The sequence below is a fragment of the Panulirus ornatus genome, chromosome 23 (assembly GCF_036320965.1).
Source record: "Panulirus ornatus isolate Po-2019 chromosome 23, ASM3632096v1, whole genome shotgun sequence".
In the NCBI taxonomy this organism is placed as follows: Eukaryota; Metazoa; Arthropoda; class Malacostraca; order Decapoda; family Palinuridae; genus Panulirus; species Panulirus ornatus.
In genome coordinates, this window is record NC_092246.1 from 22,171,659 (window position 1) to 22,189,028 (window position 17,370).

Genomic DNA, 17,370 nt, shown 5'->3' on the forward strand with positions numbered 1-17,370 from the left:
TTTATAGCAGACCTCACAGCTTGGCTATTGCCTCGATGGCTCATTAGCAGTGATTAATTAGGGGCCTCGGATGGGTGGGTAATTAGGGCTGCTGTGCGCTTCATATCTAGGGCACGACCTTGAGTACGACCTCACAGCCCTTTGAGCACTGTGGTACGGTCTTCAAGCACGGCGACCTCACCCTTAAGGCTCAGATCGAAGGCCAGGCCATCATTACCGGGGTTCGAGCCGTCGCACCCTCAGCGACGTACCGTCGTCCTCAAGAGCTGTACCATCTTGTAGAAATTATGTTGTTCTGGATGTAGAGAGGTGATTAAAAGACGATCATTAGAGAAGGTATTTAAAGCACGTTTACAGTCCTCGGGTCTTGCTGAAATTCAAATCGCGTGTCCGATAAGCGTCTGCTTGTTACAGCACTGTACTCTCCTCTAAAGTGGGTCTGTATCGCTTTATAGTCCCTCATATACATATATATATTATATATACACACGCGACGAGCGTGTCTTTCGAATGGCTTGTGTGTGTGTATAAATAGCTTGTTGTGAAGTGGACGATAATTGCATATAGTCTCCCAGCTCCTGGGGTGTTGCAGGGCGAGCAGGTCCTTCCTGCAGGAGACGTGCTTCACTCCCAGCTCCTGGGGGTGTGGCAGGGAGCGCGGGTCCTTCCTGCAGGAGACGTGCTTCACTCCCAGCTCCTGGGGTGTGGCAGGGAGAGCGGGTCCTTCCTGCAGGAGACGTGCTTCACTCCCAGCTCCTGGGGTGTGGCAGGGAGAGCAGGTCCTTCCTGCAGGAGACGTGCTTCACTCCCAGCTCCTGGGGTGTGGCAGGGAGAGCGGGTCCTTCCTGCAGGAGACGTGCATCACTCCCAGCTCCTGGGGTGTGGCAGGGAGAGCGGGTCCTTCCTGCAGGAGACGTGCTTCACTCCCAGCTCCTGGGGTGTGGCAGGGAGCGCGGGTCCTTCCTGCAGGAGACGTGCTTCACTCCCAGCTCCTGGGGTGTGGCAGGGAGAGCGGGTTAGGGTCACTACTCCCCTCAAATCGTTTGCAGTTGAAAAGAACATTTCCCTCTCCGCTGTTGGTCGCCCCACGTTCCCCGTTACTGGTCGTCCCTTGCCCCATCAGTGGTTGATCCCCATCCTGCAACAGATGGCTGGAGATGAGCGGGTCAGCCAGGACCAGTTTGCTGGATCAACTGTCCTCTGTGGCTGGGTGCACGGGTGGTGATCTCTGGCCTGGGTGTAGCGAGGTGCATCACACATCCTTCCCGAGGGGCGGCGCCCCTGACACTGTGGCCTGGGGCACCTCTCATGGCAGACAAGGTCCTCTGGACTCCTTCCCATGTCTTCTCATCTACAGTGTGGCTTTGAGTTTCTTAACCAAGCTCCTGCTTCATCTGTTCCCCTCTCATCTTCTTCTGGTCGTAATAATCAACATCTTGCTTGTGTACTCGCGTGTTTACTGTGATATTTCCGAGAGGGTCTCGTCCCGTCTCCGTGTCCTCGTTGATCCCCTCCGAACTACCCTCCGAGGTCGTCAGGCCTGAGAGTCACTTGTCTCCCTCCTAACGAGCGGTCCACCAACTTCTTAACTAACCCTCGTGAACCCTCATTGTCTTGTTTTCCTGCCCTCCTGCAGACGAGGGGGTCACCATCCGATACTCTCTCTCTCTCTCTCTGCTCTAACCTCTTCTCTGCGTTTCTGCCATTGCTCCACTCGCCCCTTTATCTAGCCAGGCCTTTTTGTTCTAGGAGGAAGACCTCCACACAGACCAACGCCTCTGGCTCATAGGACAGGTAGACAGATTAGACAGCAAGGTAGATAGATAGACAGCAAGGTAGGTAGGTAGGTAGATAGACACAGGTACATAACGTATCATCCCCCTCCCCATCACTGTTCCCACAGTACCCCCACAGTATCCCCACCATTCCTACAGCGTCATTCTTACGTCGCTGAAACACTACATCAACACAGGCCCTGCTCTACACACACACACACACACACACACACACACACACACACACACACACACACACCACTCTCCCATATGGAAAGGAAACGCCAATCATCATCTTAACAAGCTAGAGGACATGGTGAACCACAGCTGGGTGGTGAGAGAGAGAGAGAGAGAGAGAGAGAGAGAGAGAGAGAGAGAGAGAGAGAGAGAGAGAGAGAGAGAGAGAGAGAGAGAGAGGAATGCGACGGAGATAAAACTGGAAGACAAGAACAAAAAGGAACGTGCATTCAGCATAGGTCCAGGAAGTGGGGTGGTGGCGATGAGTGATTGTGGTAGTGTGTGTGGGGATAGTGGTAGGTGATTGTGGTAGTGTGTGTGGGGATGGTGGTAGGTGATTGTGATAGTGTGTGTGGGGATGGTGGTAGGTGATTGTGGTAGTGTGTGTGGGGATGGTGGTAGGTGATTGTGGTAGTGTGTGTGGGGATGGTGGTAGGTGATTGTGGTAGTGTGTGTGGGGATGGTGGTAGGTGATTGTGGTAGTGTGTAGTGGTAAGATGATTGTGGTTATGGGTAGTAGGGTGATTGTGGTGATGGGTTAGTGGCTGGTAGCGCAGCTCTGGGAGTGTGTTAGTATGAATTGATAGATAATCAGTAAAGATATTTAACTAAACAAAAGTTTTGATACATAATCGCCGTTTCCCGCGTTAGCGAGGTTAGCGTCACAAACGGACGAAGAAAGGCCGCATTCGTTTACATTCATTCTCTAGCTGTCATGTGTAATGCACCGAAACCACAACTCCTTAGCCACAGGCCCCACAGATCTCTCCATGGTTTACCCCGGACGCTTCACATTCCCTGGTTCGGTCCACGTCGACCCCAGTATACCACATCTTTCCAATTTACTCTGTCCCGTGCACACCTTTCACCCTCCTGCTTTATTATCGTTATTGCGTTTGTCCAAGTCCGTTAAGAAACCAGAGCTGTGCTCACATGTACGTGGCAACACCCTTTCGGATCGTGCCTGTGACCTTGAACTCTGACCTCTTGACCCCATGACCTTAGCGTGACCAGGGTGTGACACGCGCTATATAACCTCCCTGGTTATTTCAAGACTAGCTTCACCCCTTGTGTCAACAGTCGCGTAATAATTGACCTTGAACCTCGATCCCCTGATCTTTGACCTTTGGCCACATTGTGGCTATGGAGTTTCAAGATCGACTTTCCGTGTCAAAGTTGAACTTGAACGTAGAGCATCTGTGCTTGAGTTCCAGCGCGTACAGACCGACAGATGAACAGACATGAATTTCTTTCACCCTTGAAGACAGTGTTCCTGATCCATCTGTCCAGGAGAGTTCACTGATGGAAGGAGCTGAAGCCTCATTCAGCCCTCTTCCCTCCCTCGAGTTATGCCAGGGTGAAGTCCTCTCCCCCACCGTACGTTCAACGGAACGTTCGACCCCGCGTTCGGATCCTCCTTAATGGAAGTAACGATACAGTTTCGACGTATGTATCCTGGCCTGAGCTGGTTCATCATCGGCTTCGTAGTGGTCGAACTCTCACGCGTCTTGCTTCGTTCTGTATTCCATACGACTCCGTCACTCAAGTGGAATCCACGAAGCTGGGTTAGATCTGCGTTCGTGGCTTGAGGTTCGAAGCTGCGCCGGTTATAAGGGGTGGTAATAATTCGTCTTATCCGTGGCTTTGTTGCCTTAGTATTTCTATCATCCGGGGGTCCCTATACCTCCCATGTCTTTTACCCGGGCTCCCACGGCTGTACGGTCTGTTATACCGTGGCCCACGACTGGACATAAATGTCTGTTATATCCACTACAATTCCTCTCTGTCGACCGTGGGTGCGTCATTTCCAATTTCTGTCACCAGGGGCGCCTGTGTGCCCTGTTCTCTTCTCCTAGATGCCATTGTGTCGTATCCTGCCCTCACTGTCCGTATTATTTTGTGTTGTATGAGGAAGGATTCTCGTAATCCGGGACTCTTGTATGCTATGCCTAGGAAAGTTACTCGTGTTTCTGTTCTTCGGGGTTTGACTGGGTCTTATTTGTATAATCCGGGGGTCATAGTGTTTATAATTTGTGTTATTTAGAGACACTGTAGCGCCTGTTTATATTGCCCTGCGCGCCACATTCTCTTACTCCTGTGTCACAGTACTACATAAGTAACGTTCCTTTTAACCGTAATTTTAGTAGATTCCGTTCCTGTTATCCGGCATCCATGGGGTTCGTATCCTGTTATCCGGGATGATGAAGAGGAAAAGCTCTTTTAAATCTTACCTCTCTCTCTCTCTCTCTCTCTCTCTCTCTCTCTCTCTCTCTCTCTCTCTCTCTCTCTCTCTCTCTCCTTGATCTGATTACGTCATAAAGTTCATTAAGTTTGATCAAGTCTCCAGAGTGAACGTGACTTTGGCCACAACCAGACTTTACTGCTACTTTATATTCTTTTTTTCTGATAAATTCTTTTAATTTTGGTGTCTGTTTTCGTCGGTGTCATTTGCATAATGGATGGTTCGAACTGCTTCTGTGTCTTTTTCCTCAAAGAATATTTACAATCCTACCAAAGATTTTGGAAACACAAACAATAACAACAACAACAACAACAGCAACAGCAAACTCATCAGTCCAGGTCAGGTCAGCTCGTCAGTCCAGGTCAGGTCAACTCATCAGTCCAGGTCAGGTCAGCTCGTCAGTCCAGGTCAGGTCAACTCATCAGTCCAGGTCAGGTCAGATCGTCAGACCAGGTCAGGTCAACTCATCAGTCCAGGTCAGGTCAGCTCGTCAGTCCAGGTCAGGTCAAATCATCAGTCCAGGTCAGGTCAACTCATCAGTCCAGGTCAGGTCAACTCATCAGTCCATGTCAGGTCAACTCATCAGTCCAGGTCAGGTCAACTCATCAGTCCAGGTCAGGTCAACTCATCAGTCCAGGTCAGGTCAAATCATCAGTTCAGTCTAAGCCAGTCAGGCCGTGGGGGGAAGGCGGTGGGGGTGGGGGAGGTCAATCATCAAAGGTCGGATCACTTCAGTTACAGTCCCCCCCTTCCCCCCCTCAGCCCCTCTCCTTAGGGAGGATGACGTAAGGTATTAAATCACTGTTTACCCCCTTTCGGGGCGCAGTGACCTGACACCAGGGGGCCGTAACGCACCCCCCAATGAGTGTGGTGGAGGAGAGGCCTCTCATTATGGCGGCGTGTCATGCAATGCCAGGGTTCGAGCCCCGCCAAGCTTGGCAACAACACCCCCCCCCCCCCTCCCCCCGGACACGGGTGGACCTGGGACCTGGGAGGGAGAGAGAGGTACCCCCCCCCCCCCCCTTGTCCTGCCGGCTGGTCCCTGATTGGCTCCTTCCTCTGGTCAAGGTGGTCCCATTCATGTCATTGGTGACTCGTCAAGGGGGTCCGTGTGGTGACCTTCAGGGAGTCCATGTGACCTGGGGACACGCCTGTGCACCTGGGGACACGCCTGTGCACCTGAGGACACGCCTGTGCACCTGGGGACACGCCCGTGCACCTGGGGACACGCCCGTGCACCTGGGGCCACGTCTGTGCACCTGGGGCCACGTCTGTGCACCTATGATATCTGTGGACTGGAGACGTCTGTAGTATGAGGGTCTCCCAGGGAAGGGATGGAAGCGGGTGTAGGGGATAGAAGCGGGTGTAGGGGATAGAGAGCAGGGAAGGGATAGAAGCGGGTGTAGGGGATAGAAGCCAGGGAAGGGATAGAAGCGGGTGTAGGGGATAGAAGCCAGGGAAGGGATAGAAGCGGGTGTAGGGGATAGAAGCCAGGGAAGGGATAGAAGCGGGTGTAGGGGATAGAAGCCAGGGAAGGGATAGAAGCGGGTGTAGGGGATAGAAGCGGGTGTAGGGGATAGAAGCGGGTGTAGGGGATAGAGACCAGGGAAGGGATAGAAGCGGGTGTAGGGGATAGAGACCAGGGAAGGGATAGAAGCGGGAGTAGGGGATAGAGACCAGGGAAGGGATAGAAGCGAGTGTAAGTGATAGAGGCTAGGGAGAAGGTGAGGGAGGCCAGCAGTGGGAATCATGTGATGTACTGCTAGCCGGGCAGGGAGGTGGTCGCCTCCTGGCTGAGGTAGAGGCACGTAATGAAAGCCAACCGAAGGATGACCCACACACAAGCAAGTGCCACTCCATCCCCTCACTGTCCCTCACAGCCTCCCCTCACTGCCCCTCACCGTCTTCCCTCACTGTCCCTCACTGCCCCTCACTGCCTCCCCTCAGACCACCTCCCCGTCATACTGGTGATGGGTAAATGAGGTGAATAATCAGGACGCCTCAGCCTGTCTGACCTTCACCACAGACACCTCCTTCCTGCTTCCCTCCACTCGCCTCCTCCTCCTCCTCCTCCTCCTCCTCCTCCTCCTCCTCCTCCCTCATCATCGTACTGATACCTTCCTTCCTCTGTCTCCTCTTCTTCGTTATCCCCTCATAGTTCTGTAATCTTCCTTTCTCTCTGTTTGTCTCATAATCTTCATCATTATCTTTCTCATAATCTTCATCCCTTTCCCATTCCGTCCTCGCTTCCTTTTATCCTCATAGATCCCTTACCTCTCCTCCTCCTCCTCATGCCCTCCTTTCAAAGATCACACCCCTCATATGTCTCGTCTTGCCCTTATCTTCCTCATAATGCACTTCCCTTCTGTTTCCTCTTTCTCATGTTCTTATCTTTCCCTCTCTGTCTTCTCTCCCTCATTATCCTCATCTTATCTTATCAGTCTCTCCATAAAATCCACTTACCTTCCCTAATCTGTCTCCTATCTCATTATTCTCATACCTTCCCTCCTTTATCTCCTCTTCCTCATACTCCACTTAACTTCCATATTTTTCCTCGTATGTTTCTCATAATCATCTTAAACCTCCTTTGTCTGTCTCCTCTCCCTCATGTCTTCCACATAATCCACTAAGCTCACCTGCTCTGCCTCTTCCTCCTCATAACCTCCTCCTGGTCTTCTGACCTTTCCTTACCCTCCCATTTCTTTTCATATTGTGAAGTCTGCTTGAGCTGTGCACCTCTCCTCGTTTTCTTCTCATACCTCCTCCTCCTCCTCCTGCCAGTTCCTTTAGAGTCAATGTCCTGTCCTACACCATCTTCGTCTCGACCTTATGACTAATAATATAATCCAGCACCTTCTGACACCCCCCCCCTCCCCCCCTCCCCACTCACAGTATGCGAAGAATACTTCGACAGTTTTCATAAGATTTCATTAAAATTCTTTCCCACATATTTTCATGCAGCGAACTCCTGGTATTTTCCAGCAACACGGATCTTAATCAGTCTGGAACGGGCGGTTGGAACACATAATTACTTCTTAAAGGAAACGTTTGAGAGAGAGAGAGAGAGAGAGAGAGAGAGAGAGAGAGAGAGAGAGAGAGAGAGAGAGAGAGAGAGAGAGAGAGAGAGAGAGCTCAGCCAGAGGACGTAAATGTAATCGAAGGCTTTGGATTGACCCGGATTATATTTCTATGCCGAATCGTGACGTATTTTCGAAAGTAGTTTGGCCTTTTGGATTAACCTAGAGGCGGATGAACAGCTGGGTTGACTGCGGGCCGTCTGCCGTCGCTCCATTGTCCTTGCATTGGTTCTCTTCCTCATATATATATATATATATATATATATATATATATAGTAATTTTCATTAATTTTTATAATTGTAGTATGGCCTAGCCCGTACTGCCCTCGTGTCCTACGTAACACACAGGATTATCGACCATACGGTGAAAGGACGTCTGATTTTTTTTTTCATCATGTGACTTTCTTGACCTATGCAGTAAAGCCGGGTTTACTGCCGAGTATACACGCGGGTATACATCGTGTATGATGGGTATACCTGGGTGTGGGTATACATGTAATGGTGGTATTGATCATGCGTTGACAACAGTGATCAGGTGGGTGGAAGTTGAAGCCACGCCCAGGTTATCATCAACTCTCAATTAGGAAATGATTTTACGTTTCCCAGAAAATGGGAAAATCCTGTCTGTAACCCGCAGCCCACCGTGGGTTCCCCTGACCCACCGTGGGTTCCCCTGACCCACCGTGGGTTCCCCTGACCCACCGTGGGTTCCCCTGACCCACCGTGGGTTCCCCTGACCCACCGTGGGTTCCCCTGACCCACCGTGGGTTCCCCTGACCTACCGTGGGTTCCCCTGACCCACCGTGGATTCCCCTGACCCACCGCGGGTTCCCCTGACCCACCGCGGGTTCCCCTGACCCACCGTGGGTTCCCCTGACCCACCGTGGGTTCCCCTGACCCACCGCGGGTTCCCCTGACCCACCGCTGGTTCCCCTGACCTACCGTGGGTTCCCCTGACCCACCGCGGGTTCCCCTGACCCACCGTGGGTTCCCCTGACCCACCGTGGATTCCCCTGACCTACCGTGGGTTCCCCTGACCCACCGTGGGTTCCCCTGACCCACCGTGGATTCCCCTGACCTACCGTGGGTTCCCCTGACCCACCGCGGGTTCCCCTGACCCACCGTGGGTTCCCCTGACCCACCGTGGGTTCCCCTGACCCACCGTGGGTTCCCCGTGCCACTGGCCGTTCCACTGCGGTCATGGTCAGTGCTGCGGTAGAGCCGAGAATGGCCCGTGCAACCGGTTAACCGACCGTGGTGTCCCAACCGGATGGAGGCGTAGCGAGGGAGGGAAGGAGGGAGGGAGGGAGGGAGAGGGGTACATGGGGAGAAAGACAAGTGACAGAAGACCTGATGGTCTATGACGAGGGTTATCTCCTGGTGGGCACCACCTCCACCCACCCACCACCATAGATGGAGACAGGATAGTCCCTCTCCCTCACCCACCACCATAGATGGAGACAGTCGCTCTCCCCACCCACCACCATAGATGGAGACAGGATAGTCCCTCTCCTCACCCACCACCATAGATGGAGACAGTCCCTCTCCTCACCCACCACCATAGATGGAGACAGGATAGTCCCTCTCCTCACCCAACACCATAGATGGAGACAGGATAGTCCCTCTCCCCAACCACCGCCATAGATGGAGACAGGATAGTCCCTCTCCTCACCCAACACCATAGATGGAGACAGGATAGTCCCTCTCCCTCACCCACCACCATAGATGAGACAGTCCCTCTCCCCACCCACCACCATAGATGGAGACAGGATAGTCCCTCTCCCCATCCACCACCGTAGATGGAAACCTTACTGGAAAAAAGATAGATGGGGAATACACTGTGATGACAGTCGCTGGCTGGCCTTGTGTCCAAGACGCTAACAGCCTTCAAGTCTCTGGCCTTTGTTGTGTTCATGTCATTGCTCGATGAAGACTCAAGGTGCGGAGCTGCTAACGACCACGAACTAACTAGTTGTTACTTGCGGCTCGTGTGACGAGCCTGTAACGCTCGTTACTTGACGCCTCGCTACACAAAGCAAGCAGCCACAGGTAACGAGAGGCCTGGCTGGGTTATGTCTCTCTGTCTTCTCGTGGGAGTCGTGTCCCATCACGTCAGGGCCGGCCATCCACCTGCGGAAGTGTGGATCGTGTGGATGCGGGGAGGGGCAGGGGTGGTTGTGTGGAGAGGCCTGAAGTGTGGTACGAGAGAGAGAGAGAGAGAGAGAGAGAGAGAGAGAGAGAGAGAGAGAGAGAGAGAGAGAGAGAGAGAGAGAGAGAGAGTAGAAAACGAGACAATATGGGAAAGCTATGAAGATGTGGGGAAACTGCGCCATTATAATACAAACATGACAAGGATTTTTTTTGGTTGTTGTTGTCGTAACGAACCGTGAAACGTATAGTGACACAGGCATTGTGGGTAGGAGGATGAAAGGAACCTGGATAAAAGGAAAAGGATATATATATATATATATATATATATATATATATATATATATATATATATATATATATATATATATATATATATATATATTGCACAGTATCCCCTAGCAAGTTATAGAAATTCGTACCTGAAAACGTGGTATAGTTTGTGAAACATGGGTAGTTGCTGTCATAGAGTTTTACTGAATTTTTATATTAGTTCAGATTCCGGTGATTCTGCGTGGGTTGTAACGTGTAGATATTATATATTGGTTGAACGGAATATTATGTATATATTATATACATATGATACTGACCAGATACACGGTTGTCTTCCCATGAGAGTATTCTGTATATCTGTTCTGCGCAGATCTTTTGAAGAGGCTGAGATGCGTTTAGAAATTGTGTGTGTGTGTGTGTGTGTGTGTGTGTGTGTGTGTGTGTGTGGCTAGAGGTGTCAACATAACATGTGGACTGAATGCACATATGTGCTTGAGAGACATATACATTCAGATCTGTGCTCACGTATCTCTGTTCATTTGTCTGGAGTAGTATAAACTACATCGTAAAATTTGTTCAGTAAATTCCGTTTCTGTAGGACGTAAGAATACTACCAGACTTACTACACTGTAGTACACTGTAGTAGTACACTGTAGTACACTGTAGTACACAAGTGACCTTTGTAAGAGTAGTGTAATGTGACCTTTGTAAAGGTAGGGTGGAACACAAGTGACCTTTTTAAAGGTTCTGTTCCCCTGTCCTCCCCTTTAGCAATGTCCTTTAAATGCAGGAAACAACAGTGAGAAATTTAAAGACGTTTTTAGGTATGTGAGCAGCTGGCAGTGTGGCACTGTCTTGCTACGTCTGTGTCACACATCTGGCGAGCAATATGTATCACTATTCCTTTATAATGTCTGAAGTGTATGGTTAGATAATCTGATGAATTGTCGCGTTTATCTTTGATATTTCCTGTGACTTGCTGAATTCTGATATGTACATTATGCATTATACTTCATTACATTATACATTACATCATACATGACTACATTATACATAACACTTCATCATACATAACACAACATCGTACATGACACTTCATTACATTTCACATCTCTCATAACACTTCATTATACAGTACACTACATTATACATCACACTACATCATACATTACACATTATACATCACACTACACCATACATTGCACGCCAGTCTACATCACTCTACATCATACATCGCACTACATCATACATCACACTACATCATACATCACAGTGCATCATACATTACTCACAATTATACATTAAATGTATGAAAGGCGTACAGTAATATGATGGAGAGGTGCAGCAATCGTGTGTTGTGGCCAGAGCGCGACTGGTGGAGAGCGAGTAATGGAACATTACTCCCTCACTCACTCACTCTGTGTGTGTGTGTGTGTGTGTGTGTGTGTGTGTGTTATTACCTCTCTCTCTCTCTCTCTCTCTCTCTCCCTCCGCCGGCCACACATCAGGGAGAGGGAGGGGGGGGGGGGGGGGCAGCAGGAGGACCTGCACAATCACATTAGCTAGGCTGGTGGCTTGCCTCATACTGGAGAGGTGCCCCGCGGGTAGTGACCCCCTCCTCCTCCTCTTTCTCCTCCTCCTCCTCCTGCTACTCCCACAGGAAGGTCCTGACACACACACACACACACACACACACACACACACACACACACACACACACACACACAGAGCGATATGCCGTATATCTGAAGGATGAAACAGACAGATATGACATATCTGTGATGTGAAAGAGACTAAAAGGACAGAAGCCCGAGTGGAGGCCCAGCACTGAGGGTTAAGAAACTGGTGAAGATTCACAAGTGTTTAGTTTCACGAAACGCAGAGGAGGGACGCCATATGCACATCAGGTTATACTCTGCGTTATATGATATATCATCCGGTGATATATCATTATGAAGACAGAATCACGAGTCTGTGATTGCTAGCTTTAGATTAACTTGGATAGATTTGAACAAGATCACTAAAATCACATTCAGAAGATTTAGATCCTCCTACAAAAGATTCAGATCCTCCTACAAAAGATTCTGATCCTCTTATCAGAAGATTAAGATCTTCCTTCAAAAGATTCAAATCCTCTACTAAAGATTTAGATTCTCCTACGAAAGATTCAGATCCTCCTTCTTGAAGATTAGAATCTTGCCTTAACATCTCGACCTCTGCGTTTTAGAAGACTTCATCCAAAAGCGAATGTTGGCGTTTTTATATAATATATCCTTCATGGCTCTCAAAATTTTTACTTATTCTTTTTCCTCGGAAGATTCGAATCCATTCCTCGTAACTTCTTAATGGAGTTGGAATTGAATTTGTAAAAGTCTTTCATTTCCAGAGTCGTGAACCTTAATAATTCTTCTTTATCTTTGGGTTAATGTAGGACATCCTTCAGTGGTATAGATTCATCGTACTTCAGGAAATAGATATAGTTCCTTCAGGCCTGAATTCACCGGCCCGAGAGGAAGGAAAAGGCAAATCAAATCTCCATAACTCTCTCTCTCTCTCTCTCTCTCTCTCTCTCTCTCTCTCTCTCTCTCTCTCTCTCTCTCTCTCTCTCTCTCTCTCGGGGCTGGGAAGGGAGTGAACGACGCCTTGGACTCTCCTGTGTGAACGCATAGTGCTGGACGGTGCCGCACTCTACATGCAAATTCCTAGCAAGCTGTTTCTTTATTAGGGAGGGGTTCCGGTGGGCGGATCTCCTGGGTTAGCCCTCGTTTAGCGTGGGTCCGGCACACCCGGCCCCCCTCATCCACTGAATTACTAGCATTAATTCATATATATATATATATATATATATATATATATATATTCTTATACTATTTTCCATTTATCGCGTTTGCGAGGTAGCTTTAAGAACAGAGGACTTGGCTTTTGAGGGAATATCCTCACTTGGCCCCCTTCTCTGTTCCTTCTGGAAAATTAAAAGAGAGAGGGGAGGATTTCCAGCTCCCCCGCTCCCTTCCCTTTTAGTCGCCTTCTACGACACCCAGGGAATACGTGGGAAGTATTCTTTCTCTCCTATCCCCAGGGATAATATATATATATATGTGTGTGTGTGTGGAAAATTGTTAGTATATAGTTTATATAAGCTAAAAATTTTCTACGAAAACATGTCGCAGTCTCTCGCTTGAGTGTTGACCCTGAAGCCGAGCGTACACAAACTCCTGCTTTTCCATTACTATGATGAGACCAGAACGAAAGGCAAGAGACTTAGGTCGCGTGCTCCAAGGAAGTTTGTAGTGCTGGCATGATACGCGGGGGGGCAGCACCGTCGCCGGTTCGCTCGTGAGAGAAAACTGTTATGATGGCAGACTTAGTTAAATGTTTTCTGTTATGTAATTGTGTTGAAGTGTTTGGTAATTTGTTTTTCTGTCCGTGTCCCTTTACGCAAAGCAGTAAGTAGGATAATTATATGTTATGTAATCAGTTACTGGTTGAGATTAAAGAGAACTGGCTTTGTGGTAAGGGAGGGTGGGAATAAACTAATTATTTCGTGATATTTCCTCCCCTTGCCAGAGCCTTGCACCCTCTACTTCCCTGGCCAACATTATAATCATACCCCGAGCGGGAGTGTTTCATTCTTATTACCTTTATCAACAAATTACGACATAGTTGATATCATTTAATCCACGAAGTTGAATTTATAAACGACGTAGCTGGTATAATTTAATCCACGAAGTTGAATTTATAATTCTCATTACGGTCAGAAGTTATCTGATAATTCATAAGTGATTGGAACGGTCTTGATGGACGCTTTGTGAATAGGATGAGGCTCGGGGAGGTGGGTAGCTCCTGGTCGACTATGGCGTCGCAGCCACGGTGTGGCTAGCTGGTCCTCGACCTTAGTGCTCAGGGCTGGTGTACTGTTGGATGGCATAGTATGTCTTGTGCCGTAGATTAGGGTGTGTTTGTGTCTGTCTTTCTGTGTGTGCTTGATAAGAAACACACACACACACACACACACACACACACACACACACACGACAGCTGGCAGTCATTGCACAGACCACCCGCTGGAGGGGTGGTGGTCTGCGCAATCCACACACTGTAGGGGTGGTGGTCTGCGCAGTCCACACACTAGAGGGGTGGTGGTCTGCGCAGTCCACACACTGGAGGGTCGGTGGTCTGAGAAGTCCTTACTCTGTCCTCTCGACGTTAAGTCTTTGGGGATTAAGGGTTTGCGGTATCATATGTATGAGACCTCTTCTTCCTCCTGCTCCTCCTCCTCCTCCTGCTCCTCCTCTTCCTCCTGCTCCTCCTCCTCCTCCTCCTCTTCCTCCTGCTCCTCCTCCCTGGGTCCTCGTCTCGCCGTGGCCCGTCCCCGGTGACTGCTCGTGAGGGGAAACACACCGGACGGACACACACACACACACACACATTTGAAGCGTTCCTTGTGTCGTCTTCCATCGCTCCAGCAGAAGTGTGTGTGTGTGTGTGTGTGTGTGTGTGTGTGTGTGTGTGTGTAGGGGGGGGGGGGGAACTACCCAGTAGTCGTCTGGTCTTGTAACTGGTTCTCACTAACTGCCAGTTAAGACACGAATGACCGTACCAGGCCAGACCACTGGGGTGGTATTGATGGAATATTAGATATGCTAATCATTACGTGAGTATTCAGTGGTGTCAATGCCCCTCCCTCCCTCCCCCCTCCCCTCCCCTCCCCTCCCCTCCCTCCCTCCCTCCCTCCCTCCCTCCACCCCTCCCTCCCTCCCTCCCTTCCCTCCAATCTTCTGTCTCAGGGGATGCGTCTGTCTCGTCCGTGTGATTCCTCCCCGTCCACAGCTGGGCGCCGTCCACGTCTGCCTCGGGCGTTACAACCGCTCGCAAGACTTCGCTCTCACAGCCCCCTCCATCCCAGACCACACACACACACACACACACACACACACACACACACACACACACACACACACACACACACACACACACACACACACACACACAGATCCCCCTTCCCTCTCTCACAACAATCTATACAGAGATGTTTCATCCTAGGAAAACGATCATTTTGTCTTACTTCATCAAGGAAACAAATCATTGGATAATGGAATTATCTATGAGTGAAGTAATTAGCCCTCTGAGTGTATTCTTGACACACATACAAGTCTCTCCTTCTTCTTCTCGAGCCACAAACCATCTTAATGAGTAGTTGTCGAGGTCTTACGTGAATATTGTCCTGTGAATCTTAAACGTCTTCTCCATGGCAAAACGCCTCATCCTGTCCTTTCCCTGTTAACCTCCACACCTTGGGCACTCCCCACCAGCCCCTAATATCTTGTCCTCTCCTCACTAACCCCCACGTCTTGTCCTTTCCCCACCAACCCCCAATATCTTGTCCTCTCCTCACTCACCTCCACCGTCTTGTCCTCTCCCCACTCACCTCCACCGTCTTGTCCTCTCCCCACCAACCCCAACATCTTGTCTTCTCCCCACTCACCTCCGCCGTCTTGTCCTCTCCCCCACAGGGATCATCCTGGCATGCTGGGTGGTTGGCACGTTGATCGGCCTAATGCCCTCCATGGGTTGGTACCGCTACCACGACTCGTGCATCTTCACCAAGGTCATGAACTACGACTACCTGGTCTTCCTCTACTTCTGCACCATCGTCGTCCCGGGGCTCCTCATGGCCTTCTTCTACACCCACATCTACACCGTCGTCCTCAAGCAGGTAGGTGAAGGGCCCCCCGTCCGTCCCTGTCCCGCGGGCCAGTCGCTCGCTCAGGGTTACGTACTGGGATGTGCTGTGACTTTCAACTGACGAGTCAGACTTCATTCCTTGTATTGCACGATAGATAGATAGATAGATAGATAGGTAGATAGATAGATAGATAGATAGACAGGTGACGTGATGGTGATTCTGGGGTGTGTGATGTGGTCATTTGTGGCGGATGATGAGATGTTAGAGAGCTATCGAGAGCAGGTTGGGAGAGGGAGGTTGTGAGAGGGTTGTAGAGAGAGAGGAGGAAAATATAAGGAGTTGCTGAGTTGTAGATAGACTCGGTGGTGAGTGGGGGGGTGGGGGAGGACAATGGCCGGCCTAAGTCACGAGTTCATGGTGGGGGTTGTGACGCTGCTGGTGTGTGGCCCTGGCTGGGTTGTGACGCTGCTGGTGTGTGGCCCTGGCTGGGTTGTGACGCTGCTGGTGTGTGGCCGTGGCTGGGTTGTGACGTGGCAAGTGTGTGGCCCTGGCTGGGTTGTGACGCTGCTGGTGTGTGGCCCTGGCTGGGTTGTGACGCTGCTGGTGTGTGGCCCTGGCTGGGTTGTGACGTGGCAAGTGTGTGGCCCTGGCTGGCGTAGATGTGGCCCATCTGGAATACATGTTCTCCTTACCCCTAGCTGGATATTGCTGCTGCCAGGAAGGATATTGCTCCTAGCTGGAGGATTATGGCTCCTAGCTGGAGGATTACTGCTCCTAGCTGGAGGATTATTGCTCCTAGCTGGAGGATTATTGCTCCTAGCTGGAGGATTATTGCTCCTAGCTGGAGGATTATTGCTCCTAGCTGGAGGATTATGGCTCCTAGCTGGAGTGATAATGTCCTTAGAATATTACCGGTAGCGAGGAATATTCATAGAATATTCCTCCTAGATGGAAGTATGGTGGCAGCCTGAGCAAGACCGGGGAACACCTCACCTAGCTCCAGGGCGGGTTACATGACCTAGCATGATTCACCCCCCCCCCCCCCACCCCACCCACACATCCTGGGCCCTCGGCAACTGCCCTCCTGACAACAGGGTGGTGGTAACTGCCCTCCTGACAACAGGGTGGTGGTAGCTGGCCTCCTGACAACAGGGTGGTGGTAACTGACCTCCTGACAACTGGGTGGTGGTAGCTGCCCTCCTGACAACAGGGTGGTGGTAACTGCCCTCCTGACAACAGGGTGGTGGTAGCTGGCCTCCTGACAACAGGGTGGTGGTAACTGCCCTCCTGACAACAGGGTGGTGGTAACTGACCTCCTGACAACTGGGTGGTGGTAGCTGGCCTCCTGACAACAGGGTGGTGGTAACTGCCCTCCTGACAACAGGGTGGTGGTAACTGCCCTCCTGACAACAGGGTGGTGGTAGCTGGCCTCCTGACAACTGGGTGGTGGTAGCTGGCCTCCTGACAACAGGGTGGTGGTAACTGCCCTCCTGACAACAGGGTGGTGGTAGCTGGCCTCCTGACAACAGGGTGGTGGTAGCTGCCCTCCTGACAACAGGGTGGTGGTAACTGACCTCCTGACAACTGGGTGGTGGTAGCTGGCCTCCTGACAACGGGTTCATGTGGTGAGTAGTGGAGCGTGAGAGAGTAATTAATTCTGAGCGTTTTACTTTTCAAGTTTACCATCCAAACATCCTCATTAATTCTCTCTCTCTCTCTCTCTCTCTCTCTCTCTCTCTCTCTCTCTCTCTCTCTCTCTCTCTCTCTCTCTCTCTCTCTCTCTCTCTGTCTCTCTCTCTCTCTCTCTCTCTCTCTCTCTCTCTCTCTCTCTCTCTCTCTCTCTCTCGCTGGAGTTGGTTACGGTCAGCGAATGTTCCTGACGCCAGGTGATGGATGATGTTGTTGTCAGCCGCGTCCCTGCTGCCACCAGCC

The 17,370-nt window shown here is 50.4% G+C and overlaps 1 protein-coding gene across 4 annotated transcripts in view; it reads left to right on the forward strand.

Moving 5' to 3' along the window:
- Nucleotides 1-17,370, forward strand: part of AdoR (Adenosine receptor) — a 118,840-nt gene that overhangs the window by 69,562 nt on the left and 31,908 nt on the right. For all 4 annotated transcript variants that reach the window (XM_071676815.1, XM_071676812.1, XM_071676814.1 and 1 more), the window contains exon 2: nucleotides 15,266-15,468. In XM_071676815.1, coding sequence (XP_071532916.1) covers nucleotides 15,266-15,468 — 203 coding nt within the window. The remainder of the gene's footprint in view (nucleotides 1-15,265; nucleotides 15,469-17,370) is intronic.